At 38.2% G+C, this 17,237-nt stretch overlaps 1 protein-coding gene and 1 non-coding gene across 2 annotated transcripts; both read left to right on the top strand.

The window, feature by feature from the left end:
- On the top strand, positions 1–14,620 carry LOC117246476 (interleukin-13 receptor subunit alpha-1-like). Its single transcript, XM_033610404.2, has 10 exons — positions 1–284; positions 1,468–1,589; positions 2,388–2,508; positions 2,675–2,777; positions 6,814–7,022; positions 7,432–7,562; positions 9,774–9,915; positions 10,463–10,559; positions 10,642–10,717; positions 11,969–14,620. Exons 1-10 carry the CDS (start codon positions 212–214, stop codon positions 12,062–12,064), a joined length of 1,170 nt encoding a protein of 389 aa, XP_033466295.1. The 5' UTR covers positions 1–211; the 3' UTR covers positions 12,065–14,620.
- Positions 14,621–16,373: 1,753 nt separating this feature from the next.
- trnar-ucu (transfer RNA arginine (anticodon UCU)) lies at positions 16,374–16,447 on the top strand. Its single transcript has one exon. It is a non-coding gene; the product is annotated as a tRNA-Arg (tRNA).
- Positions 16,448–17,237: the final 790 nt, after the last annotated feature.

Here is a 17,237-nt window from a genome sequence, read left to right as displayed (position 1 = left end):
CATGTCTTGTTAAAGAAGAAGCTGGAAGCGAAAGTCAAAAGTGTACAGGGACACTTTGACTTTACTGTGTCGACTCGCCTCACACAACCCGTTACAGGCAGACCGGACAGTAGACGGCCGTGTTAAGGAGCGGGAATAATCAAAGGAAAACGTTTTATCCACACACCGACGGTCGTGGAAAAGTCCATTTAAGGGAAAAGACTGTAAAGGGATGGCCAGGAAGTTTCAAAGTTTGGCGTTGGTCGTTTTAAGCTTCCTCTCTGTGACAGCTGAAGCCCAACAAGGTAAGAAAATAGCCTCTACAGTATGTAACGTTCTGTGTTGGCCTACATTTTACTGCCTTGGTGTTTTCAACTGTGTCCTTGACGAATTTTCCAATTTTGCCACGGTCTATGACACGGTGTTTCCCAGTAATTGACGTCACGTCTGGTGGTTGACGGTTGAGCAACACAAAAAAAAACATGTAGCCTAAACTTAAGGCTTAGGTATGTTTTGGTGACAATAAAGAACTAAATGGATTTTTATACATGAATCATATCTAACATAGTAGGGGAGGCCGGGGCTGGTTGTAACGCTTTTTGTCTCAGCACCCATAACTTACTGACTTTCAATGAGCTCTCAGAATCTAGTAGGCCTATGAATAGCAGTGTTTCTAACTTCTCCAACTATATCACACAACTCAGTAACTGATGTCAAACACAAGTTCTAAAAATAACACAATTATAAAAAAAAAAAATACACGTAAAAAATGATAAATAATAACCAATTCCTACCAAGGTCTAACTGGTTAACCTGTACCTGTCAGATGCTTAGTGCCTCATGTGGAGTGAGTCCAAAATCCAAGTCTGCTGCCTTGGTTAAGTAACTGGTCAAAACATCCCTTTGCTGGGCACTGAAGACTTTTTTAGTGCTGGGTAGCTGTGCTGATCCTTTTTCTCTAAGGTTTTATCATTTCTTGCAGTGCCACATGGCAGAAAGAGTGTTATTTGGGGACAGACCTTACTGTCCCACCCTTCCTCCCCTCATCTGATGTTGATTTTAGTACATGTGCAAGTGCAGGCACAAGAACATTCTGCTGGATCTGGAGTGAATGTCTGTTGAATATCCAAGTTAAAACTTCACTGTGGTGTCTGACATTGAAGATAAAGAAAATAACATGACATTTATATAATCACAAAATTAAAGTATGGATGTAGCTATTTCTTGAGCTGTGTGGGAAAGCGATCTTTTCTTTTCAACGAGGGCAGATGGTTGCCATCAGTAGTGTGTACTGTTTGCAGTCTCCTGACAGTTAAGGCAAATATTTCTCATCTAGAGCTGTCCCTCTGGATAAGCACTGCACAGCTGTAAACAGGGTCAAAGAGAAGTCATTTTACATGAGCAGACTGAATGAAAGGAATGAATAGATGGTGGAACACTGAAATAATATGTAATCATATTTCTGTCTTTTCTCTCTCTCTACCTAAGGTCAAATTTTACAACTACAAAATGTCTCCCTGCAATGGATTAATGATTTTCAAACACAGGTGTCCTGGGCACCAGTGGGGAACTGCTCATATTATGGGTATTTGAAAAGCAGCAGACAAAGTGTGAGTATGCATATATATATATAATGCACACATATATATTTTTTTATTTATAAATGCAGCTCAACAATACCCTTTAAATCTTTTCTGAGGAATCCTGTAGCACCTGCACCCAAGTATCCCACCAGTTATAAATGTTTAAATATTTTAGCAGTTCAGATATCTCCTGTAACACAAATAATCTCACTGCTCTGCAGTAAGCACAGCAAAAAACAGTTTACAAGGGTCACTGTTGGGTATTATTCCCAGAAAACTGACTGAAAACTCAATTTCCATCATCTCTCACTTCTACACAGACAACCACCACATTTAAATTATGACACTGGCTTTATTATAGTATATCTTTTTGTTATATGTTACATTGTTATCAAAGCCTATGTGTGTGGGGACATTCCTGACTTTGGCAACTTGTAGTTGGATTATTAAAAGAGGTGGTAGACAGCAATGTACACCACTTATTTGATCACAGTTGTGGAGGAAGTACTCAGGACCTTTAGTAATTAAACAGATGTAAGAAATAATGCATAAAATATATTCTATTACAAGTAAAAGTCCAGTATTCATCTTTTTTTTTAAAGTCTCCTCTGCACCATGTGCGGGTGTGCTTCAGATTTTGCATCTGGTCAGTTTTCTGCTAAACATCTATCAAGAACACAGAAGACCGATATCATTGTATATGGTTGATTTTTACAATATTACAGGACAAAACGGCCGGTGTGCATGTTATTGTCTTAGTGTTAATACCGCTGATGATGGCTTGGTTGTTCATTCAGTGTTTCTCTCTTTTTACTGTGGATTCAGAATATTGCTAATCCCTGGCAGAAGTACGTTGTGATGGAAGGCGGATCCCTGCAGTTAACGGTTGAAGCTACCTGTAACGGCTCACGTACATACAAGGCCACCATCAACCGGACTTACCCAGGTAGCTCATTTTGCTCATCATTATCCTTAATAACACCTTATTTTGTTCTCAAAGGTTGAATGCTTTTTAGTTGACAAATAAATGTGTTTTTAAACCATATACTGACCTCATTTACGTGAGTGTATCTGTTGGTTATGATGTGTGTATGTCTCACATTTCCTCCCAGACCTGGTGAGGGATTTGCAGTGCTACCTCTATGCCGAAAACAAAACCCGCTGCTCCTGGAACCCAGTCAGTCCACATGTTCCAGATTTCAAGTTTTTCTATAGGTATGTGGGTTTTATCATTAAGTGCTTACACAATTAAAAACAGACAATGGGGAGCAGCCCAGTAGCTCCAATGTTGTCTCAGAGTGATTAATAAACTGAAACTCACTATTATGCATAGAGAGCTGTATTGCAATATTTCCTGATACACCGTGGCTAATCTTGGTTTCATCACATACCTGAAGAGTCAGGCTTGACTCAAGTGGAAGTAATCAACAAGGGTTCAATTGAGGCTAAATTCCTCATATAAAATGGCTCAGCTTTTTATTAGTCCAGTCCTTGGGGAGTATAAGTTTGACCGTCGGCAGTGTCTGTTGACAAATGGGCAACGCCTATTCTTGAAGGCCCAAGCCATGTTTGGTAATGTAGTGTTCAATGATGAAGTTGGACTTTTACTTCCAGCCAAAAACCATAGGCATAACCAGAAATCCAAAGTAGATGTTCATGTTGTTGATGTTCAACAGTAAATTACTAACATTTGTGTCATTATCTTGTTTTTAAAAGTGTGTGTCTGAAAATATCAAATATATACTGATAGTCAATCTATTTTCAGTTTCACAAGGTTAAATTAATGCGCACCCTCCGACCCTTTTACAACCGGTGTCATCAAAAATATGCACGTGCATTCTCAAATATACCTATCTATAAATCCATCAGACTTCACCTCAGTTAACATACTCACAGCCTGTCTCACAGACATAAAGCCTGGATGTCCAGCAACTTCCTCATGTTAAACAACGATAAGACTGAAGTGATGGTGTTTGGACCTAAACCACACAGAGATTCTGTAACCCAGATTTTACTTTCATTAGGATTACAGTGCACTACCAAGGCTAGAAATTTAGGGATAATCTTTGACTCAGATCTGAGTTTTTCTAAACATTTTAGCAATATCACTAAGTCAGCCATCAGTCAAATCAGGAACCATCCTTTCTTTCATTCAGTAATGCTCAAACCCTAATCCATGCTTTTGTTTCTAGCCACTTAGATTATTGCAACTCTTTATTTACCGGACTGCCACTGAAATCCACCAACCACCTACAACTTATTCAAAACACTGCAGCTAGAGTTCTCACAAAAACCCGACGGTATGAGCACATTTCCCCTCTTCTGGCCTCATTGCACTTGTTACCGGTGGTGTTCAGAATTGATTTTAAAGTTTTATTGTTTGTTTTTAAGTCACTGAACGGCCTCGCCCCATCCTTCATTTCTGATCTCCTTACCCCTTACACCCTTCCTCGCACTCTCAGGTCTGCTGACCAGCTGTTACTTTTGGTCCCCAGATCCAGACTTGTGAAGGGCTCCACAGTTGTGGAATGCACTTCCTTTGGGTATCAGACAAGCTACCTCAGTGTCATCTTTTAAAACTCTGTTGAAAATTCACTTTTATAGGTTGGCTTTTAACTAATAAGTTTTATCTGACCTATGCTTTTACTGTTTCTTTTTATTATTCATTGTCTTATCTCTGTTTATTTTTGATTGTTTTGTAATACTGGGATGAATTGTGTATTTTGTTTTTATGTTTGTGAAGCTCTTTGTAAAGTTGTTTTTTGAAAAGTGCTATATAAATAAGGTTTATTATTATTATTATTATTATTGGATTGTGAATTTAGACAGCCCTAAGCACTCCCAGACTTCCCAGGAAGGCACCCGCAAAGTTAGCAAGTCTGCAAGCGCGGTGAAGTTCAGACATTTGGATTCAGCCGGACAGTTTCCCGACAGTTTCCAGCAGCCTTCAGCCATTACAGGAAGTCACAGAAACACGATGTGATGATGATGTCCAATATAATGTTGAGTCATATTTCCTGACCATCCCACTGACCACAAGTCTCTGTGATGTTCAATACTTAAATAATTAAAACAGTCCAATGTTAATATACAGTTGACTACATATAGCTTATGATACAGTTTAACAGTGCTCCCACTAAAAAAAAAGTTAGTCTGGAGCCCTGGTTAAGAGTGAGTTCAGCCAAACCAGGACTTTCTGGACTTCGCAAACACAGCTGTGTGCTAAGTTTGACCTCACTACTGCTGTGTCAGTTAACCTCACAAGGTTCACGCAACACTGGTGTTTCAGAGGAGCACAACGTGATAGTGCTCTAGGCTACAGTCACTCAGTAAATGGTATGCAACCAAACAGCAATCAGTCTGCTCATTTTAAGAAAGAATTTCTTGTAGTCTATTTTCAAACATGTATTTTTGTCATTCCAATACAAATGCAAATCATATAATCACTGACATTAACTGTTAATAATACACTGAAATGTGGCTATAACACTTTGGGTTTTGTCTGAATTTGAAGAAAAAAAATTCAGCATTAAAATGAGCTTTGAAAGTGCTGGTAGGCAAATAATGTTACCTCTGTAGGCCAGGCCAGTTATTTTCTCTTGTTCTCAGTAATTATGTCAAGCTAAGCTATCCCTCTGCTGTCTGTAGCTTCACATATAAGACAGACATAACAGGAGGGACCAGGCACCTAGGAGAACTGGTCTGCCTTGCAGCTATATTTTTTCCAGTGGCCACTCTGTAGGCCACTATTATAAAAGAGACATCTGTAAAACTGTTGACAGGACACCTCAAATTGCAAACAAGGTCAGTTATGACTCTTCTTATTATGAATATTTGATCCATGGAGGTTTAATATTTGTAAAACTTTCTTCAAGCCAAGAAAAATAATTTTAAAATCCCTGATGTCATCACAATGTTAAGTCTATGAGCTGAGCAGGAATTCACAGACAGAGCCAGTGGGAAAAACACTACTACTATTGAGTGGGTTGCATACCGTGGAAGTAAACCTAGAAGCTAGAAACATTTTGGGCGTATGCGCCAGATTAGCATCTCCATTGGGATGAATAGGCACCAGGAATCTATTTGATAATAAAATCTATGGCAGGGGCATGTTGAGGGCCTGGCTGTTGGGCTGTAGCCCAGTAGCAGGGAGGAAAATATGTAAATATCAATGCACACAGGCACACACACAGTGTTGCCAACTTGGAGATTTTCTCACAAGGCCCAGCCTCTCGTCTCAGCAAATTAAGGCCAAAATACACAGCCACCAAACGGCGCACATCAAAACAGGCACCTCTGTGTACAACCTCCACAGGGGTGGCAAATTTATAAGAGGGGACCAATAATTGAATATTTGTTGTTAGAGCATTTCACAGAGTTAATAAGTTTTCCCTAAATTAATAACTCACAAAACTCAGCTATTTCTTAAGGGAGTCTGGTACTTTCTCTCAGGGTGACAAATTAGTGTATTGCGATTACTCTTATTAACTGCACAGTAACATTGACAGAGGTGTGGACTCAAGTCACATGACTTGGACTCAAAAAAACAAAAGAGACTTGCCGAACTTGGACTGTAACACATGACTTGTGACCTAACTTGAACTTGAGCCTTTTGACTTGAAAATTAATGATACCTTTCTACAAGGTGAGAGATTAAGTTGTTTCAAAAGTGTGCCATGAATACATTTTTTTCTCTTTATTTAACCTAGACATGTTAACATTAATCTTTTTATTTCATTTAGACATAAAACAAAAAAAGTGCAACGACATACAATATCAGGCTTACAGAAACTGTCCTACAAATTTGGGAAGAGACAGTAATAAAGTTATTTTTTTCAATATTAGATGAGTTCACAGCAAGACAGGACCAAAACACACTAAATTCATTCTGTTGTGGTATGAAAGTGCATTGTCACCACTCCTTTTTTTTATGATTAAGTTCAGTTACGTATGCTTTAACGAACATATTTTTAGCAAATAAATACAAAGTTTTACAAATGTTCATGATATTTGTACATTTATTTTATCCCTGGCATTGCATTTGGTGAAGAGCACATCACGACTTGTTGCGGACTCGAAATGCAAAGGTTAGGGCTTGACTTCCTTTATACTAGCCAGGTCTGAGGAGCATAATGTAGGAAAATTGGGGCATTATTTAAATGTTTTGTAAATTTTTATAATTAATTGTTTCATAAATGTACATCTTCGTGTGCAGCCTGAAAGCAAATGAGCTTTTTCCCTGTCTTTCAAGGTTAATAAATGAGGCTTTCACGGCATCAGCTGACCTTAAGCCCTCTTTTGACGTCAAAGAGTGCTCATTGTACCATTTCAATGCTGAAGGAGTCAAGACTGGTTGTGATCTGGACGCGGGCATCCACAACAACATTGACATTTCGTTTAATGGAACTCTGAACAACATGTTGGCCAGGAACACCTTCAAGATAAAGCTTATAGATAATGGTATGCAACAAGTGGACTGATCTGTTGTAATTTACTATCAAGAGTTCTATGGAGCAAACATTCTGTTGAAATATGTCACACTTCCCCATTCACTCTCAGAGCTACAGTATAGGAGAAGTTGCTGTCTGTCCTTTCATGGAAATGTTTTGTCATGATGTCTAGATGTGTGTGTGTGTGTGTGTGTGTGTGTGTGTGTGTCTGTGTGTGTGTGTCTGTGTGTACAGTTTGTTATTCTGTAATGAATCCAAAACATACAACTTTGGAAAACACACACTGCAGCTATTTTAGGAGAGAAAAATATATCTGTGAGGGGCTTTCCAAGGGTCCTCAGTGGCTTCAAAGTATATACACTGAATGTGTATGACTGGATTGCAGTTAATATAACTCTGTCATGTTTGTCTCCATGCAGTAAGACATCCTGCCCTCAAGTGGACTGTCACTAAAACTGGGAATAAATTCAATATGAGATGGACTCCTCCTGTCATCCGCGGCCTGAATTGGATGTTTGAACTTAAGTACACTAAGTGTAATGAAACTCAGGTAATGTTTTACTTCTACATTTACTTGTAAACCATCCCTATAGATTTATGTGATGTGAATTCTCTTGTGTGAAAAGGTCACTTAAAGGTACCTTGTTAAGTGTTCCCGTGGACAAGTTTACAGTCAGTATTTCTTATCAAAATGTATTAGGTGTTTCTCTACGGTCTCACAAACGTGTTAAAGGCATTTACAAACATTTGTAAAGGTCTTTAAAAAAAATGACCGCCCTGTGGTTGTATGCCTCTGCGCAGAAGTCAACTACTTGTAACTTTGTCACAATTAGCATAAGAATTCTTGAAATATGGTTGAAAACATGTTTTGTGAGGTCACAGTGACCTTGACCCTCAACCACCAAATTCTAGTCAGGTTTTTTTTCAGTCCAAGTGGATGTTTGTGCCAGATCTAAAGAAATTCCCTTAAGGTGTTCTTGAGATATTGCATTCATAAGAATGAGAGAGACAAAGACACAGTGACCTTGACCTTTGACCACCAAAAGCTAATCAGGTCATTGTTGAGTCCAAGGGAATGTTTAGCCCAAGTTTGAAGAAATTCCTTCCTTCTTAAGTTCTACAACAGCCATAGCTGGAGGCATTATGTTTTTGTCCGTCGGCCCATCCCTCTGTCCATACGTCTGTCTCATTCTTGTGAATGCAATATCTAAACAAAATCTTGAGGGATTTATTTTTTTCTTCTTCAAAATTGACACAAACGTTCACTTGTACTGGAGAATGAACTGATCAGAATTTGGTGGCTGAAAGTCAAAAGGTGAAGTTCACAAAACAAGTTTTTGGCCATAACTTAATAATTCATACGCAAAATATGACAAAATTTATCTCAGCAACAGAAGGGGAGACATGTGGTCAGATATTGAATTGGTGACACTAATCTTAGGTGCCCACCTTGAAACTGTGCTGATTGTATAGATTTATGCTGCTGTGGGGAAGATGTGTGTGTGAAGCATCCATGTTTTCACAGACATGGATGTCAGCTGTAAAAGAAACTTGACTGGTAAGCAGACACATACTGCGAAGGAGGATCAGGGCCATGTTACAGAAAAAAACTTCAAGATTAAAGTCGTGAATCTACTAGAATAATTTTCTGAGAATAAAAGTCACAGATTATGACCGGAAAATTTGGTAATGTGGTAAAAAAAAAAAAGCGACAAAGAGTATACAAACAGTGTTGGAGGTGACAGGTGATGTTTTAGCAGTACTTAAGTAATATAATGTGTTACCAGCAAGACTTTTTTCCCCTAAAGTAATTGGGTTTAATGTCATAATATTGTAATTTTATTGACATTGATTTACGACTTTATTCTCATAATATTATGACTTTATTCTTTATTCACAATATGAGACCGTGAAAGTGTCGTAAATGTTGGTGTGATCTCTCTGCTGATGAGACAGACCCAAGTCATTACTTAGTGTTTTTTTCTGACGTTATGTTGTTATTGTGTTGGATGGGAGATGTGAGCACATTCCCAGTGAGATCAACCACAAGCATTATCTCTGAATGATCTAATCTTTCCCATTTCATTTACTCACTGTAAATGATATGATATTTCTCCTACTTCTTTCTCTTAACACCATTTTCTCCTCTTCCTGAAACTCTTAAGTCTTTTATAAGTCCTCTGCCACACTCCTTTCAGAGCTCTCTTAAGGGCTAAGATGCCTTGTAAATAACTTGTAAATATCTTTACCAGGAACTCTTAGAAAACGTCATAATTGTAAGAATTTTTAGAATTTGGTCACTTGAAGCAACTCTTTGTGCTAGGAATCTTTGCGAATATGACCTCAGGGGTTTACAAATTCATTCAAATGAATTTATGTACTTTACATGAGTAGGAGCCACATGCAAATTTAAAGAGGTAACCCCCAAACAAAAGAGGATGCCTACATGGTTGACTTAAATAAAGACAGTGGTGTAGTGGTTAGTATTGCAGCTATACAGTGAGTGGGTTCCTTGTTCAAACCCCAGAGTGGGCAAGCCCTGTACGTGGCGTTTACTTTTTCTTCCCATGTCAGCATGTAGAGCTTAAATTTACACTAAGGTTTGCAGTTGCTTCTACAGCTGAAACGTTCATATGATTATGACCATATTTTACACAGAAACTCCACAGAATTCAGTCATACTGTCAGATTCATTATTGTACTGGAACTAGTCAACTAATTGATCAGTGACTGTTACAACTGTGCCTTCAATTCCTCACAGACTCACGAGATAAAAGGAGGAGAAACATCATTCGAGTTGCACGCCGACCCTAACTGTCCGTACAGTATGGCTATTAGAGCAGTGGCTAAGACAAACAGTGACAACCGAAGAAAGATACCATGGAGCGAAGAGAAACACTTTGGTATGGTCATCACCCGTGTCTGTTTTCTTACCTTGTTGAAGAGTTTCTCTGCAAAATGAACTGTCCAGCAATTTGAAGCCACTGTGGTCAGGATTTAAAAATGTCTAACTTTCCTGCCATCCAGTGGATGTTTGAAGAATGACACTGGCAGACAGAAATATTCTACCCCCCTGAAGTTGAGATTAGTTTTTAACAGTGGTGAGATGTAATTAAGTACTGTTATACGTACATTTACTTAAGTACTGTGCACAAATGCAAACACCTTATGATTCTACTCCATTACTTCTCAGAGGGAAATACTGGTTTTACAGATTTTACACACAGACATAGGAAGAACTCTGGAAATGTGATGCAAAATTACACATTATATAAAATTTAAGCTCAAACAGTTTGTCGAATTTTTAGTGTTTTATTGGTATCTGTTCTTCAGTAAAGGATCTGAATACTTCTCAGTGGGAACACTGGATTTAAATTGTAACTTGTAAACACTGTAGCTGACAAAGTCACTCTCAGACGATCATAATGTTGCTGATGTTTTTGCATGCAGGTGCAGATACAGTTCCTAATGGGTGGCTGTATGCTGCCATTATCATCCCAGTGATGTTCGGTGTCCTGGCAGTGCTGATGTTTGTGTGTTTCAAGAAGTATGTAAAGTCTTCATCCTTTTGTTTGGCTGCTATATTTTTTTTCTTTACTTGTCTCTAATATTAAACCCTTTCTGTTCAGGAATAAGGAAAATATTTTCCCCAAAGTACCAGAACCTCGGGACCTCCTCACCGATATTTCTGACAACAACAATAAGGTAACTGTTTTATTTTCTGTCTTGGGTTACTCCCTGATTGTCCTGTCTCCTTACATTATTAAAGGAATAGTATGACAATTTTGGGAAGTATGCTTATTTGCTGTCTTGTAGAGACTAAAATGAGAAGGTCATTACCATTCTCAAGTGATAAATGACCAATGGGAACAACTTCTTTAAAAATTGCCCCAGTATTGAGCAAGAGCGCTATAGACGGCAGGGGTGAAATTCCCTTTGGGCAGTTGAGCACAGTCAATTTACATCCACTAAAACTGCTTGTTTTTGGCACTGACAAACTCAGGTTGTTATTTTAAGTGTCTAACATCCTTTTGTCTACCCAGAAACAGCGCCAGAATTACCATCGCCAAACACATCAGACTCCATTTAAAAAAACGGTCATTTTAGTGTGCGCAAAGCCAGCATATTTTCACATCTAACTGGGTGAATTAAAGGTTTATTTCAAACAAACCAGAGCTGGTGATTGTTAGAACAGCAGAAAGCAGAACCAAGATGGTTTTCGTGAGTTTTATTTTGCTTCTGTCGACATTGATTGAAGTGTGTTTTACGATGATAAAATTACTGTTTATCTAAATGGAGTCAGGTGTGTTTGGCGATAGCAATTTTAGGGCTGTTTCTGGTTAAACAAAAAGGATCTTACTTGTCAACAAGGATGTCTACTCTGAAGGGATCATTTCCATAATGTTGTCAGACACTTATAACACCAATCTGAGCTTGTCATACCCATTTTTAACCAACATGGAACAGGTTCAATTCCAGTTCCTGCACCTGATTTTTAATCATTTGGTGCATTTTGACCAAAATGAATTGGGCCGGACCCCAAAAAAAGTTGGTTCCCAGTTAGAACTAAAAAATAGCAGGTTTTTCTTGACCTGAAGTGTGAACAGCAACAACATCACTGGGTACATCATATTCTGAAGAGAGGATGGAGTCTTGCATGTAATAGTCTTCTACTTCTTCTTATCATTAACAGTTGATCTATGCTTGATTTTTGGATAAAAACAAATATCAGTAATAACAGAACAATGTGATGTGCCATCTTGCTACTACTGTTTTTTTTTCCATTATGCATTGTGCAGCACCCTCCTTTGTTGACACATGCTTGATTACAATGGTTGCACCCAAAATGGGTTGAAACAAAATGTCTATTTCTTACGCAACAAGTATGTGAGAGAAATCAATGACTTGATTTGTCATGAACTCCAAGTTCTCAAACTTTCTTCTTCTTTTTCTCAGTACAATGTTCACAACCTGTACATCCAAGCAGAGGAAGAAGAGACCTGTAAAATCACTCTCTTGGTAGATCCCCTAAACAGGAAACCTGACTTCTGACCCACCTCTGCAGCGGCAACAACTTGAATCTACAGCAGCTGGAAGTCTCCCAAATTCTTGGTGCACTGGCTCAACAAAAAATTAGGAGACTTTACTGTTAAACTGAATCAAAGAGATTGGTTAGCCAAGTGCATCAAGTGAGATGTCAACTCAGTCTTCCATTTTATCAAAACAAACAAACAAACAAAAAATAACTATAGCAGCTACTGCATTCTGGTGCATTGTTGTTCCCAAACTGATGCAGCTCCAATCAAACTTCACACGGCTTACTCACTGTTACTTATTTAAAAACAGTAGTACAGAAGTGACTTACACTGAATGGCATGGAACTGAAGGTCCTTGTCTTATCAGCCCAAATATGCCACCGCATTACGCCAAATTCACATCAGTATTCCATATTTAGAAATCCTCATCACCATGATATATTAACACACACCAGCAGCTCCTTGTTAGGAAATGCAGTCAGTTAGTTACCTTGGGGTCCTGACCTCCACCGGGGTTGCCGAAGCTTTATGGGGGGGTTGTGAGGCCTTCTTGATGTAAAGGGAGTATGAAGACTTGAGAGGAAAAACCCCATTCATTTCTGTGAAGAAAAGTAAATGAAATAGGTATTTTTAAAGCTTAGGTTATGATTCAAGATCCAAACTTTTTTTAAAAAACCTCACAGGATAAGGGCAAAGTGAACACAAGATTGAGTGCTCCAGGAATGAATCCCAGAACCTGAAAATGAGTTAGCATTTTAGCATCCCAGATTCCCTCACCTTGAAGTCAATGGGTTTTTGGTTTAAAGCCTGAAATAAGGTGTGGGGTTAACACAAGCTTAAGAGACTTTAACGTTTTGTTCTATGCCATAAGATACGTTAAGTTGTTTGTTTGCCACAGAGCTTATTTTCTGTAGCAACCCCCAAATCCAGCGGAAAAATCCCATAGGCATTTTGCTAAAGCTAACTTCTGTGTCGGCCAGTTGAAAAACGTCATCCCTGCTGCGCTCTATATTCTCAGAGCCTTCACTCTCAGTTTAACAGCTTTGTCCTGCATTAAATAAATATGCAGTTAAAGCAACCAAAGAGGTAATGGAGCAATGACCAAGCTTTAGGTAGAAGAAAACACTGAATGAAGCCTATTTAGTATTTATGGTAGTTAAAACAAAATCTATATAAATATCAGGAAAACTCATCTCTAATACAATATTCACAGGAAATCTGCTCAAAACTCATCCAAGACTCTTGTTTTACACAAACTTCCCGCAGGTTTTGCATTCACTATTTGGGTTAGCTGTACAGTTTATCAGTTGTTCTGTCATTATTGTTATACATTGGATATAATTTGTCACTTAGTCAGTTAGTTTACTGAAATACAGACTAGGGTTCCTTTAAGGAAAACGACAGGGAACTACTTTCCTACATGACCACGTTTTTCTCTGAGCATTAAGTCTTTTGTTGCACTTAATAATTCCCCTGCTGCTGTGCTTCGGGCACCACTTTCAGGTAATTTACACATTCATGTGTCCCTAGAGGTGCTGAAGCAATATAGAAAACATTTTTTATAACTTTTTTGATAAGTGATTTTTAGGATTTACCAGGCATTGAATGCGAGCTTATGTTTGGATTTTCTGCTTTTTGAGAGGGTGAAGGTAGCTTGGAGGCTGAAAACCATGTGTTCTACAGAGATTTCACCGAAGCATTGTCCTCTGATTGTTTGCTATGTGATTGGACAAAGGTGGGTGCAGCCACTTTTTAAGTAAAGACTGATGATATTTCTTTGGATTACCTGTCTGCAGAGCTCCAGCAGGAGCGTAGATAGATGTGAATTTCCAGGCAGTTGATTTTCAGCCCAAGTATACAGGCTGATAGTTTCACATTGAACCCTGCTGATCTATTTAAACTTCTACTATTTAACTTGTGCTTAAATTCTCCAATGATTTCCTTTCGCCTTTTTTATTCTGCTTTCAAAACAGCTCTGAGATGTTTGTAGAAATGAAAATCATATGAAAGGTATTACATTTGCTCTCTCTTGAGAGAGGAATACAATATATTGAATGTGTAATGTTTTGAGAAGTCCAGGAATGATTGGACTTGTAAAAATCTCTTTAAGCTCAGATATACTGTTACTATTACCACCCCCTTTTTTATTCTGTTGAGGACTATGACCATGAAATGAATGAAGCACTCGTGTAAAGATACGTATGTATTGATATTGTTACTGTACAGTTTGAAACAGTGATAGATTGAATGTTTTGATGACGTGCTCAGACTGGCTAATGCTGGGTCCAACTTTTGTGTGGTTTATAATTCATTTTATGATACTCTGATAGTTTTTCAATAAATATATGTAATTTCTGCACAGAAAGTTTTTAATTACACACCTCGAAAATGTAGTTATTTTTTTAAAAAAAAACGTATCAAGCATTGTGTAGCTGAAGTAAAGGAACAGTTTGACATTTTACTTAAGAAATGAGAAACATTGTAATTATAGTTTGATTTAGTTAACTTTACAATTATCACATTATATCTCATTTGTTCGTTCTGTTATTAAAGCATATTGTGGTTTCATGGGGGATTATATGCAGGACTGTTTCTTTATTGTAATGGGCAGTATCTTCTCTTCCTCATGGACTATGGAGCAACTTATCTTGTTTTTTGGATTTTACAATATTCACTTTTGCAAATCATGACAGTAATGACTAATTCCTGTGAGCCACTGTGTATCATCTGTGTGAGGGCAGGAACAGGATATGCAGTAACTCTGAGTATTATGTTTTCTAGAATGGACAATAAAATTGATCCTAACGTAGATCCGTCGGTCACCCTGCAGAGCATATTTGGGCAAGTAGACTTGAACTTTCTAATATAGCCTAATCAAAACTCCAGTCTTTATCAGTACAATATAAGGCAATTCAGTCTTAAACACGATTAGTGTGACCAACGAAATTGAAAGCAAAAACTCTTAGAAAATAAAGACTTTCAGTTCTCCTTGGTTTTAAAAGGAAACTTGTGGAGAACAACTAACATATTTCTTCAGTAATTCTAGTCAGAAGAGGAAGTTTTGAAATATATTTGAAATTGCTGCATTTTGTCTGCTTGTGGCTTTTTCAAGAACAGTTGAGTAATTACATATCTGGGAGTAACTAAGATACAGTCAGAGCTGGTTTCTGTTTTGTTTATAGTAGTATAATTTTAAAGTCACAGCATCAGTTCAAGTCTTGCTGCTCAGATTCCAGACTTATTGAGGCCTGTCTCTCTGGCTGTGCGTATTTAGTACTGTCCAAAATGAAAGGAATACAATTGTGCAGTTTATTTTAGGGTGGATTTTTCTTTTCTAAGGAGAGGCTCTATCTTAAAACAGAAGCCTATTATGCATCATGACTTTTACTGTCACTTATAAAATACCAAGAAAAGATTAAGAACTTAATGCTCCTCAGTAACAAAAATCTCCACAAACCCTGCTGCACTGGACCAGTTCTATTTAGGTGTCCTTGAAAAGTACAAAGTCGGCATAGATGACATGAAATTAATGAAGGTGTCATACTGTGGTGAGGGGCATGTGTGAAGGGAGGTGCATAATTGGTTATCTGATGCAATCTTGGTGTAACCGTACCAGTGGTATTCTATACAGTGAGAATTCTGCACTGGCTTTTCATAAAGGACCTCCACTGGGTAAACCTAGAGCTACATATCAGAGGAACATGATGAGTCCAAGACTATGAACAGTAAACATTACAATAAAATGTCTATTTTCTATTTTTAAAAAACACCTGACGTGTTGTCACTAAGCTATTTCTAAAGGAATGGATGGAGGCACGATCCCCTGTCATCAATTAGGTTTTTCTCTCTGTGAATTGGTTCAAAATGGCGGAAGCGCTGGCTATTTTAAACCTGGCGTCTATCGCTTCTGTACTTCATTAAGTCAAATAGCGTGATATATATTTTTTATTTTAATGCGAACACGGGGGGAAAGCTCCGATAGTCACCATTTTGGCTCCGTGGAGGCTGTTCGAGCGACGAGTGTTAAGCTAGCTTGAAGAAAAGATTATTTCCGATGACGCAGTTTCAAAATAAAAGCCTCACATAACACCACGGCGACAGGGACTTTTATTTTTTCAAACTCCAGCGTTTGATTTCCGGTTACACACCTGATAACTTGACTAACTCTGTACCGCAGAGTGCAGCAACAGCACCCTCTAGTGTTCAGCCCCGGGACAGCCAACATGTCGGCTCAGACTGGTCCTGATGCTGCGAGGATGCAGAGAGCAGCGATATGAGAGGATATATGTATGTAAACCGTGCCAGGCCCGAGATATCCTGGCGCAGTCTCTGTGGCGCAATGGAATAGCGCGCTGGACTTCTAATCCAGAGGCTCCGGGTTCGAGTCCCGGCAGAGATGAGTCACTCTGTGTGCCACACTGGCAGACCTGCGGTCACTTTTTATCAGATGGAAAAGATGATGATGTTTTGGTTGCAGATTATTCTGCTGTAACCGTCCATCTTCACTGCCCGAGCAATAATGTGGGCTATGGTGAATACACTGGAAGACGGTCCAATCATTCATACTCTTTGCTCTCTATAAATTTTACCTGATGGATTAAAAAAAAATCTCGAGCATAGATTCAGTTCATATTGAGATAGGTTAACTCATAAGAGCCGACTTGATCTGCAATGATGCCATTGTCTTACTGAGGCACGTGAGGCACATGTTTATTTCTTTACGTTTTCTCTTTTTTTATGGGCTACACTTTATATTTTTTCGACTTGAAATTCAAAAATATATATTTGTTATTATCTTAATTTTCCGTTTGAGCATCTGTGCTGGAAAAAATGTGTATGACATTTTAAAGTAATATGATATTGGGTTAAAATAGGCTGATCTTGTGCATGATATCTTGCACAAAAAACTTGAAATTTGACTTACAGCTTCAGCTTTCAACTTTATTTTGTCCCAGGAAGGCATTTGGTTTTATACCAAAGCATATTTTAAAACATAAGAGAACATAGACATACGGTATAGTGTGGTAAATGTATTTTTCTGGCCAAAATCGCAATTACAATTATACTATTGCAACCTAACCTCATACAAAAATATTTAATTAGAAAATATTTACACTACTACATTTAATGACTTGTATCTTGTGTATTTACAGCCCTCCCCGCAGGTTTCTGTCAGGGAGTGATGCTTG

This window comes from Epinephelus lanceolatus, chromosome 22, assembly GCF_041903045.1.
Source record: "Epinephelus lanceolatus isolate andai-2023 chromosome 22, ASM4190304v1, whole genome shotgun sequence".
NCBI lineage: Eukaryota > Metazoa > Chordata > Actinopteri > Perciformes > Serranidae > Epinephelus > Epinephelus lanceolatus.
Note: the sequence above shows the minus strand (reverse complement) of the source record. Positions and strands in the feature narration are given on the sequence as shown.

Bases quoted from the DNA above. Each gene is read 5' to 3' on its own strand.
- LOC117246476 (XM_033610404.2), top strand. From the start codon at position 212: ATGGCCAGGAAGTTTCAAAGTTTGGCGTTGGTCGTTTTAAGCTTCCTC. The intron at 1,590-2,387 runs GTGAGTATGCAT...CTGTGGATTCAG, and splicing joins TGAAAAGCAGCAGACAAAGT to AATATTGCTAATCCCTGGCA. The intron at 7,563-9,773 runs GTAATGTTTTAC...AATTCCTCACAG, and splicing joins CTAAGTGTAATGAAACTCAG to ACTCACGAGATAAAAGGAGG.